Raw genomic sequence first — 12,652 nt, 5'->3', positions numbered from 1 at the left:
AATAGGGACAATGTTCTTCAAGGCTTTGTTACCCAAGGTGAGGAGTTGGAAATTCGAATTGCCCAAATAAAGGCAACCGAAGCAACCACTCCTCACGAATTCTTAAGCATTGACCATGAATGTGAATTTGAGGTAATGACCTTTGATGAAGAAGATTTGAAGTGGGAAGAGACAATCTCCTTGAGCTCTTGTGAGTATGAAAGTGTGGTACTTGATGAGGAAGATATGCAGTTAAGTAAGACAAATACTCTTAGCCTTTGTGAGTATGAGGGTGTGTCTTTTGATGTGAACATTGAGATGGTGGAGGAAGAATTATTGAGGAGAAGTAAAACCCCTATTTATGATTCATATGAAGAAAGCGATGATGACACATTTATGGAAGAAGATGATGAGGGAAAGATAGGCTCAAATGATAAATGGAGTTGTGATATCAACTTGCTTGAGGAACCCATCCTTGAGAAGTTTGAAGATTGCTTCGATGAAGAGGAGGAATGCCTTCATGAGAACCTTTTTGAACCCACTATGGAGCTCATGATAGTTGGAGATGACATTATGGACTTTCTCACGAAAGTCAAATCGTCATACAAGAATTACTTAGTGGAGAAGCTCAAAGACAAAGCTAAGAAGGAGCCTACATGTGGAAATTTGGCACCCACTATCCCAACTCCTAAGACACCCCATCATCAATGCCATGAAAGTTCACCCTCTATCCTTGGAGGATTGACTAGTCCAAGTATTTTCGTCATCAACATTAGAAGAAATAAGAGCAACCGGAAAACCCATTATGACAAGAATCTCAAGTTTGCTAGTTTTAAGAGCCGGGAAGGCCATCATGACAAAGCAAAGGAGAAGGGGAAGGAGTTCAAAGGGAGGTCCCTTATGGATTGGCCGTACTCTATTTTGCAATGGTTCAAGACTTATTCATGCTTACTTGAGGACCATTCACAAACTTTTGATCAACTATTGAGAGCATTGAGCTCCATGGATAATGGAATTTGCCATTTGACTTAGTTTGGTGGAGTCCTATCTCAAACCATCATTTGTAATATACTTTCATTTTTTTTTGGTGAAATGTTAGAATATATTAAGATAAAAAAACTAATTACAAGAGAGTTTTGAGGAATAGACAAACCCTATTACTCATAGCCAAACAAATAATCAAATAAACCAGGGCCTCTATGCATAAACATTACATTACTACTCATACTCCTAACATGCTCACAGCATGCCCCATTTTGCCAGCCACACTTTGTCACTGCTTGATACCGGCTCCTTGAGTTTCCTTCTGATTCTGCTCCTGACTTCATCAATAATATGCTCAGTTACCTTATCTGGTTTAAGCAACACATGATTCATCCTGGCATTGTTTCTTTGTGTCCATACCTGGTAATAGCAAGCAGCCAATACCAGGTAGTGAACTTTCTGCTTCAGGCACACCTTAGGAGGCAGTGCTCCTGTGCTCCTTTTAACCTGCAGTGAAAAACCACACCAAAGCTCCATCTGCTGCAGAATTTGCTGGCTGTATCTGTAGTTAAACGACAGATGCTCCTGTGTTTCAGAGTAACTGTCATAGATTAGGCATCTATCATCTATACAGTAGCCAATTTTGCAAAGCTTCTCCTTTACATTCAGTCCATTATTCATTATGATCCAAAAAATAAGGGCATGTTTGGGAATGTTCCATTTGCTCCAAACCACAGATACCCAGTCTTGCTTAGGCTGTTGCATCCTAAGCCATTCATAACCATTTCTGAAGGAGTAACCTCTAGGGTCAGCAGTCCAGTGTCCATCAGTGTACCCAACTTTCATCATATTCTTAACTTTGCATATATTCTTCTAGGACCAGGCAGCATCAGCAGGAGGTTCATATTCATGCCAGTCCCTTTCTTTTAAGTACAATTGATTAACCCATCAAATCCAAAGTCTATCAGCCTTCCCATAAATCCAGTCAACCAGCTTAGCAACCGTTGCATAATTCCATACCTGTGCTTTCTTGATGCCCAGACCCCCCTCATCTTTAGGCAAAGTAACCTTGTCCCAGGTAATAAGAGGGACTCTGTGATATTCAGCATTGCCATCCCATAGGTAATTCCTATATATGGCTTCAATCCTCTTGATGATGCTTTTTGGCAGGAGAAAGATACTTGCCCAATATGAGTAGAGCGTATTAAGAACAGAATTAATCAGCACCACTTTACCTGCATAAGAGAGTTTTCTTGCCCCAAGACTCCTGATTCTACTCACCATCTTCTCAGCTATAGTGTTACACTCTGACTTAGTCAGTCTACCTGCTTTAATAGGGACTCCAAGATACCTGAATGGCATAGAGCCCTCCACAAAGCCTGTAGCCTGCTGGATATCATCCTTTAGCTGTTGCCCAACTTCATTGTAGTACACTTCAGACTTGGAACTATTCATAGACAGACCAGAAGCTCTGGAGAAGGATGAGAAAGCCTTAAGTAACAATATTATAGAAGCAGCATTTCCCTTGCAGAACATTAAAAGATCATCAGCAAACATCAAATGATTTAATTTGGATGCCTTACAAAGAGGATGGTATTGGAAGGGCCATCTAGACACAGCATAGTTAATCATTCTGGTTAAGTAATCCATGCAGATAGTAAAGATGAGAGGGAAAATAGTGTCCCCTTGCCTCAAACCTCTTTTCCCTTTAATGTAACCAAAGATACTCCCATTGAGACATAGGGAGAAAGATGTGGATCTTATACATGTCATTACTTTATGAGTGAAATCATCAGGAAACTTCAAATCTGGAGCAACTGCTCAACAAATTCCCATTCCACAGTGTCATAAGCTTTTTGTAGGTCAATTTTAAACAAACATCTTGGAGACACAGCATTTCTGTTATAAAGCTTAACAATGTCTTGACATATTAGACATTCTAAATAATAGATATCCCCTTTATGAAGGCCCCTTGATTGTCATATACTTTCATTTAGCATAATCTTGCATGCATTCATGGCATGAGAGATGAAAAGGAGGGGTCTCATTTTGATTAAGCATTTTTCAAGGAAATTGATGAATTTGAGAAGGTAGCAAATGTAAAGAAATGAAGAAAATGGAGAATTTGGGCTTGTGCATATCCTACTTATCATTATAAAGGTGTTGGGTCGAAAATTGCTTGAAATATGTGCATCCCGACAACAACCCGTGTAGATTGAAGGACAAGAAAAGAGAAAAAGTTCTCTGCTCAAGAATCTGGGCGGATTCCTGAGAAAACGCGCGTCCCAGCCTTCAACCCGAGCGGGACGAAATCAACTCGAGTGGGTTGAGGCTGAACCCGAGCGGGTTATTTTCAACTCGAGCGGGCTGACCCTGAAATTCTTCTTTTTCTCTCATTTGGCTCTTGTCATTGCTATGTATGCCTCCTATCTACCATCTTCATCGCCTACAATGATTGTAAGAACCTTTTCTTTCCTTATCTCTCATGTATAGTTACATTTATGTAGTTACCTCATGGTTAAACCCCTTTCTTCCTACATTAGCAATAGTGTTTAAAATTGGTTTCGGGAGGTTAAACCATGAAGCGACATACATATATCATATAGTTTAGGCTTGCATTTGTATTATATTTCATATTGCATTTACATTAGTTAGTTCATATAGATTACTTTGCATTGTAATAAATCTCACATATTCATATAGTTAGTTGCATATAGACTAGAATTCTGGCATAGTCACTAATGACCAAACCTATTCATTTCTACACTAGAACTAGTGTTTAAATCGGTTTGGGGGAGGATTGATCATTGGTGACTAAAACATTTAGCATGCATCATTTAGTGTAGTTTAGATTGCATTCATTTGTTATATATATCATATAGAATTGCATTTAGTTAGAGCATGCATTCATTCATATCATATCATTGCATTTGTACTTCAATTTCAATAAAACTTGAAAAATCTAAAAACATGTATTTCTTTTTCATTCCTACTCCTACATGTACATTGAGGACCATTGTTGTTAGAATCCCGATTCGATCCTATGATTCTACGATTTTACGATTCAAAAATGCTTGACCGTCCCGGATCCTACGATTCTATCATGTTTGTAGAATCTTACAATTCTATCTGTTTTAAATTTTCTAGAGGTAGGATCATAATACGATCCTACAATCTTACTATCTTTCGATCCGACTCCATAGTAAACATATTAAAATATATTTTTATATAATGACATCGTAAACCCAAATTTCGTATAATTTGTAGAAATACATTCATGAAATGATACTATACTCATTAACTATCAATATTTTGTGTATAAATAAGTGTTTCGAACTTTAATTATATATTTTTACCAAATAAAAAACTATATTTAGCGAATTTGTAGAATCTTACGATTCTACGATCCGATTGTACTGATTCGATCCTACCCTCCCCATCGATTCAAAGTAGAATCTCGATCCTAACAACATTGTTGAGGACAATGTCCAAAATAAAGTGGGGGATTGGAATTTATATTCCAAAAATACATAAAAATTGAAAAATTTCGAAAAAACTCAAAAATATGTCTTTTAATTTCCTAAACACAAAATCCATAAAAATTTGAAAAAAATTCAAAAATCAAAAACATGTTATTTAATTTAGTAGTGTAGAATTGTATATACTTGTGTTTTTGTTCTCTTCTCACATAGATACGACACTACATTTGAGGCATTGTCAAGGGAATGTGAAGCCTGCTTGGTATGATCGCTCTAATCTCTATTTCCCGCCATTTATTTTCATTATTCATATGAGTAGGATGGGCTTACATGTCAAGGAGGATGTGGTGTATTTTGTTGTTGCGGTTTGTGTATCTATGTGTTGTTAGGAGTTGCATTTAGTCTATATGGCATTTTAGTTTATAGAAGCATATGCATTAGAGTTATATATATGTTAGTTGCATCATGGCATGTAGTTGCATGGTTAGAAAATTTTGTGAAGATGCCTATTTGGTAAGTTTGACAAGCGTATATAAGGCCCTTGTAAATAATTTTTCTCCTTGAAACTTTGTTTGCTAGAATACCCTCAAGACACCCTAGGATGTGTCATACTAGTATCTTTTGACCCATGGACTAAGGCCTAGTCAAGAGTACCTTGTGGTGTGATAACTCCTTGGCTACCTTTTATTCCAAGGTGACCTTTGAAGCCATGCAACCGTTCTTACACTTCTATCATCATATTTTGTCAACAAAAAGGGAATGGGCACAAAAATCTCCAAATTGAGTTCAAGTACAAAAATGAAAATAAAAAAGTTAGCACAAAAATACATCAACGAAAAGAGGAGCAAAAATAGACTTCTATGCTTTAATAAAAGTACCCTTGCTACAAAATAGGGTTACTTTAAAAATGTTCAAAAATGCAAAAAAAATTGCCAAGTATGAAAATGCCAAACATCAAAAGTGGCAAAAGAAATGTTCTCAAAAAATCAAATACCACAAGAAATTGGGGGGGGGGGGGGGGGAACAAAGCAAAAGCAAACTACCATTGTGAAATTCAAAGCATATTGATCCCTTTCATCCATTGATCTTATTTTGTTGCATGGTGGAAAGGGGACGACCCTTTCTTCTTGTCTAGGCAAGAGGGGGAATTCCGCGATCCTACAGTGCTTCTAACACCATAAGGAGCCTACTCTTGACAAAAGCATTTAGCGATTGTGGATAAAAGTACCCTAGTTTGACACAACTTCGAGGTGATTTGTTGTATCCTTTTAGACTTAGTAGCTTAGAGAAACAATATCTATGATGGAGTGTGTACCCTTAAATTCCTTCCCTTGTAGATGATTTCCGCCACTTAGATGAGAAAAGTGGCTATTCTTTTGTAGATACATCCATTAGTTGTTTTGTGCGCTTAATAATTGGATGTATCGCCATTTTGGCAAGCCCCACCTTGCCTTACAAGAAGGCATCTTACCTCATGGATGTCTTGTTGTGAGTTGAAGGGGCGAAGTGAGTCCCGCTAATTGTCTCACATCGGTCATATTATTAGGATAGTTTAAATAAAGGTCTAGTTCTAGTCAGCTCTTTACTCGGGACGAGTAAAGGTTCGGTTTGAGGATGTTTGATGTGACTCTTAATTGCGCACATTTAGTCCCCTAATTGAACCTATTTTGCATACTAATATAACATTTCATGGCTATTTTATCCGTTAAATCCTTTCTATTTTTCTTTCCTAATGCTTTTTGCATGTCTTATAGGAAAGGAGATAATGAGGCAAAATTCTCGTCTCCCGTGCGTAGTCGGAAGATTGGTGACGATCTTAGATGGACTAGTATGAAAAGGAGGCAAGAACGACGACCAACGAAGAAAGAATAAAGATTATACATAGATCTTAGGCTTTGAAGCAAGAGGATGGAAATTGTGCCAAGATCCGTGCGTCTTGAGCACCAGACGAGCGGATTGTCATGCCCAGATCCGAGCGGCCCGAGCACGAGATGAGCGGATCCTGGAGCACGATCCAGGCATCTCAAAACACCATGATCCGAGCGTCTTGCTCCCAGGACGAGCGGATTAGGGAGCTATGATCTGAGTGTCTCCCTAGTGATCCGGGCGGATTCCTTTATAAAATCAACCGTGCCTCAACCCAAGACGCACAAATCCCCTTAGGAGTTAATGTTTGAGCCGCGCATTTCCTTCGGGACTTGCAATTTTCTACTCAACACTTAGCATTGTTATTTACTAATCTACCCTTGGTTAAACCTAATAATGTACTACTATATATACTCCATTTGTAAATCAAGGGATGAAGTTCTCTCAGATTAGAAAAACCTTCCTTAGATTAGAATAGGAGTTGATTAGAATAGATTAATCTCAGTCATTCCACAAAATTACACATTACACTTTCCTTAATTATTGTTAAAGTTTATTATTGGGTAATTGAATATTATTGGGTTATTATTGGAGAATTGACAACTCTTCATGAATCAATCAAGTTTTCTTCTTCTAGATACCCAGTATCTGCACCTCTCAAAAACCACCCGATGATGATCGGACTATAAAGTGTTTTTGATATGCGTGTGTGGATTGGCTATACATGAGACGGTTTAATGCACTACTCGGATATGAAAAATGATTTCATAAGTTTTCTAACTTCATGATTTGCATTAAAATAACACTATTTAGAGTTAAAACCGTCTTCAGACCCAAAACCGACTCAGAAACCCGCAACTCGAGTCAACCTGAGTCAACCCAAATCTTAAATGTCAAAAATAATGCCATGAATGTCTTTATCATGTCATTTCCTTTAAAACAACACTATTTAGAGTTGAAACCGCCTTCGGACCCAAAAACGACTCAGAAACCCCCAACTCGAGTCAACCTGAGTCAACCCAAATCTCAAATGTCAAAAATAATGCCATGAATGTCTTTATCATGCCATTTCCATTAAAATGACCCTAATTAGAGTCAAAATTGACACCGGGCCAAAAACCGACTCGAAATTCAAATCCCGACTCACACGAGTCAAACCCGAGTCAAACACACAAAATACCTACCCCAAATATCACCCAAGAGGAAGCTTACACGGCTAAGCAACCATCAAAGACCACAAATCACAACCAACAAAACATTGGTTAGAACAAATGGAAAGTCCAAATTTGCGAAAAGGACAATACACCCATTTGTATCACAAGGTAGCTCGCGTCTCAATGGGGTGTCTGCTTAGCCTCCAAGAAAACTCAACCGGCCTACCATCCCACATTTCTATATAAATACCCACCGTCACACACCATATCCTCACGCGAGTGTCTGCCCCCTCACCTCTCTCTTAAACTTCTAGACCCGACTTCCTAAGTCACAAAATCGACACGTGTTTACGACCTACCAATCGTAAACACAAGCCTTACACATATTGTTCGGTACTGATGGGTGATGTCGTCGGGTCACATCCAATCAAACACATTTATAATACTCAACAAACTACTAGTTAGCGGTAAGTCGAGGTCGATCCATGGGACGGTGTGCTTTGGGTTCTAAGTCTATCTATCTCAATTTATGCTAGTGTCACAATTTGGTTGGGTTTGTAGTTGTGTCTATACTAATGCAAGCAATAAGGTAAAACAAGCAATAAAAGGAAGGATGTAAACAATTGAATAAAAGTGCTAGGATATCATGGGGTCATAGGGGATTCATGGTGTTGATCATACAAACATGTTTACAAAGTTGCAAGCAATTAATGTTGTGGAGAAACCGAGTTGGGTTATATCTTACGGTTCTTAGGAAAAGTTGGGTCCCGGAGCCGAATCGATTAGATTGTACAACACCTACAAGTCGACTTACTTTCCTCCTAATCAACTTTTATGCATGGTCTAACAAGACTCGAGTTGGTTTATATCTTACAAGTCAAGTTGAGTAGATAGGAGATGGTAAAAATGCAAGGATTCATAGGCTTAGCATTTCATCAAACATAACATGTGCATAAAGTTGACATCACAACAAGCAAGCAATTTAATCATGTGAACATATTAGATTAAGCATGAATCAATCCCATGTTGGTTTCCCCTAATTACCCACTAATCCTAGCTAAAAGACTACTCACTCATGATCAAGTTTAACATGTTAATAAGGTTGTCAATCATACTAACAAAGCAAAACATGATGAACAAGTAAGAAAGATTAACAATAATTAAAACAAGGATTAAGAGAGTTATGCCTATGGAGATTCCAAAATAATAAAGCAAAGAAAAATAGAAGAAACTTGATGATTGATGGAAGGTTGTCAATCTCCCAATAATAACCCAATAATCTTCAATTACCCAATAATAAACTTGAATGATAAACTTGAACAATAATTAAGGAGAGATTAATGTGTAATTTGTGGAAAGATTAAAGAGTAATCTATTCTAATCTACTCCTAATCTAATCTAAAGAAGGATTTTTCTAGCTAAAAAGATGTGTCCAAGGATTATTACAAATGGGGTATTTATAGTGGAAATTAGGTGGATGCATTAGGGTTAAATAAGGGCTAAACTAGTAATTACACTTTTGAGATTTGAGCAAGGAGAAGCCGGTATTTCTTGAAGGAAGGGCTTCTTTCTTTGTAGCTTGGAGAAGACGAAATTGTGCTGTGGAAGAATCCGTGCGTATTGTGGTCGGGACGGGCGGATTCTGTGGGGAAGACGAGCGGATTTGATGGATTCCGGCGGATTCTGTGGGGCAATCCGAGCGGATTCAAAGCAAGACGCTCGGATTGTGTAGTGAGGAGACGGGCGGATTGGAGACAATCCGCTCGGATTGTTCTTCAGCAGTGATTCTCCTTCTTTTCTTCCCTTTTGCTCATTCCCATTTTATTCTTGCGGGATTGGACTTTAGTCTTTGCTTCCTCTTCATACTAGTCCATCTAGTATCGTCAAGTAGCTTCCAAATACGCAGGCAAGACGGGGATTTCCGCCTTATCATCTCCTTTTCTACAAAACATATGAAATGCGATAGAAAAGCAAATAGGAAGATTTTGACGGATAAAATGGCCATAGAATGTTATAATAGTATGCAAAATAGGCTCAATTAGGGGACTAAATGTGCGCAAATAATGGTCACATCAAATATCCCCAAACCGAACCTTTACTCGTCCCGAGTAAAGAGGTGACTAAAACTAGACCTTTATTTAAACTAACCTAATAATATAGCCGATATGAGACAATTAGCGGGTCTCACTCCGCCCCTTCAACTCACAACAAGACAACCATGAGGTAGGATGCCTTCTTTGCAAGGCAAGGTGGGTCTTGCCAAAATGGCGACACATCCAAACATTAAAGCACACAAAATCAAATAATGGATGTATCTACAAAAGAATAGCCACTTTCCTCATCTAAGTGGCGGAAATTATCTACAAGGGAAGCAATTCAAGGGTACACACTCCTTCATAGATACAATTTCTTCAAACTACTAAGCCTAGAAGGATACCAATAAATCACCTCCAAAATGTGTCAAGCTAGGGTACCTTTGTCCTCAATCGTTAAATGCTTTTGTCAAGAGTAGACTCCCTATGGTGTTAGAAACACTGGAGGATCGCGGAATTCCCCCTCTTGCCTAGACAAGAAGAAGGGTCGTCCCCTCTCTACCATGCACAAAAATGGATACGATGGATAAAGGGATCAATAAAATTTGAGTTTCATTTGGGAGTTTGCTTTTGTTTTTGTTTTCCCCCCAATTTCTTGTGGCATATAACATTTGAGAACACTTTCTTTTTGCCATTTCTTTTTGATTTTTGGCATTTCAACACTTGACAACTTTCAACTTTTCTTTGCATTTCTTTTTGAACATTTTCAAAGTCACCCCATATGTAGGGAGGGTGCCTTATTTTTGAAGCTTTAGGAGTCTATTTTTGCTCCTCTTTTCTTTTGATGCATTTTGCAAACTTTCTTTCACTTTTCATTTCATTGAACTCAAATTGATTTCTTTTTGTGCCCATTCCCTTTGATGACAAAAATGCGGTAGAACTGGATGATGGATGGATGGATGCATGGTTTCAAGGGTCACCTTGGAATAAACGGTAGCCAAGGAGTTATCACACCACAAGGTACTCTTGACTAGGCCTTAATCCATGGGTCAAAGGATACTAGCATGACACATCCTAGGGTGTTTTACAAGTATTCTAACAAGCAAAGTCTTAAGAAGAAAAAGCATCTACTAGGGCCTATATACACTTGTCAAGCTTCCCAAGTGGACGGTTTCGCAAAATTTTTCTAACATGCAACTACATGCCATGATGCAACTAACATATATACATCCTAATGCAAATGATTCTACCAACTAATATGCCATATAAACTAAATGCAAGTCCTAAGTTCACATTGTTTTTACCGCATCAATCAAAATAAAGCCACATAGTCATTAACATAAAGAGGAAAGAGGAGATTGGAAAGATCATACCATGCGGTCTTCAATATCCTCATGTCTCGGATGTGGCGTAGTCAATCAATGTGAAAAAGGATGAACAAACACAATATATACAAAACAATATATACAAGTCTACACTACAAAGGAAATGAACTGGTTTTTGGATTTTTCAATTTTTCAAATTTTTATGGTTTTTGTTTTTATGAAATTAAAAGACATATTTTTGTGATTTTTCGAAATTTTTCAATTTTTATGCATTTTTGGAATATAAATTCTCATCCCCCACTTTATTTTGGACATTGTCCTCAATGTACATGTAGGAGTAGGAAAAAAAGGAAATACATGTTTTTGAATTTTTGATTTTTTTGAAATAAAGTACAAATGCAATGATATGATATGAATGAATGCATGCTCTAACTAAATGCAATTATATATGACATATATAACAAATGAATGCAATCTAAACTATATGATGCATGATTTCTATTAACCTATGGTCACCTATGATCAAACCTCCCCAAACCGATTTAAACACTATTTCTAGTGTAGAAAAGAATAGGATTGGTCATTAGTGATTATGCATGAATTCTAGTCTATATGCAACTATCTACATGAATCATGTGAGATATAATACAATGCAAACTATACTATATGAACTAACTAATGTGAATGTAATATAATACAAATGCAAGCTAAATGTATATGTAAATAACTAAATGCAAGTGTAAATGTAATGCTATGTGAAAGGAAAGGATATCTTACAAATGGTGGTTTGAGATAGGACTCCACCAAACTCATTCAATTTGTAGAAATTCTTGTCCATAGAGCTCAAGGCTCTTAAAAGAAGATCAAAAGCTTGTGAACAAGCTCCAAATAAGCACAAGTATGGTTTGCTTAACTTCAAGACGAAGCTTGGCCAAAGGAATTTGTCATTCATTGTTGTTTTCTTCCTCTTCTTGGCACTTGGATATTCACGATGCTTCAAACCAATTAGCCCATGATTCCTTTCATCACTAGGTATGAATTATGGTTTATTTTCGTCCGGAGACTTCCACTTACCACCTTCTCTTTCACTTTCGGTGATGATGATAGCATTTGAATTTATCAATCCTTCATGAGTAGAAGGAGAATCCTTATGACCTTGATGACCGAGTTCCTTGGAAGTGGACATTGTGGGTGCCAAATTTCTACAAGTAGCTTCACGTGCAAGTTTCTCTTTGAGCTTTGCCACCAAGTAGCTTTTGTATGATGCCTTGACCTTTTGAAGAAGGTCCACCATATCCTCTCCAACAATCATTGGCTCCATGGTAGGGGCCAAGTAGTCTTCATGGGAAATGGGGAAAAGGAATTCATCTTCTTCATGGAAGCATACCTCAAACTTCTCAAGGATGGGCTCCTCAAGTAAGGCAATTTCACAACTCCATTCCTCTTCTTCATTACAAGACACATATCCCGCATAAGCTTCATCCATAGGCATGCCATCATCGCTATCTCCATAAGAATCATAAATGGGAGCTTCACTCCTCTTCATTAACTCTTCCTCCACCATCTCAATGTCTACTTCAAATGACACACCCTCATACTCACAAAGGCTAAGAGTATTTGGCTTACTCAACTTCATGTCTTCATCATCAAATACCACACTTTCATACTCACAAGAGCCCAAAGAGGTTGGCTCTTCCCACTTCTCATCAAAGGTAACTCCTTCAAACTCACATTCATGGTCAATGTCCAAGGAGTGGTGGGGGGTGGTTTCTTGGGATTCTCTCATTTGGGCAATTTGAATCTCCAACTCCTCACTTTGGGCAACAATGCCT

The 12,652-nt window shown here is 37.9% G+C and overlaps 1 protein-coding gene across 1 annotated transcript; it reads right to left on the bottom strand.

Moving 5' to 3' along the window:
- Positions 1-1,218: 1,218 nt before the first annotated feature.
- Positions 1,219-1,812, bottom strand: LOC141649501 (uncharacterized). The gene has a single exon (XM_074458190.1). The coding sequence runs from the start codon at positions 1,810-1,812 to the stop codon at positions 1,219-1,221; it is 594 nt and encodes a 197-aa protein (XP_074314291.1).
- Positions 1,813-12,652: the final 10,840 nt, after the last annotated feature.

Source organism: Silene latifolia, chromosome 3 (assembly GCF_048544455.1).
Source record: "Silene latifolia isolate original U9 population chromosome 3, ASM4854445v1, whole genome shotgun sequence".
Classification (NCBI taxonomy): Eukaryota; Viridiplantae; Streptophyta; class Magnoliopsida; order Caryophyllales; family Caryophyllaceae; genus Silene; species Silene latifolia.
Note: the sequence above shows the minus strand (reverse complement) of the source record. Positions and strands in the feature narration are given on the sequence as shown.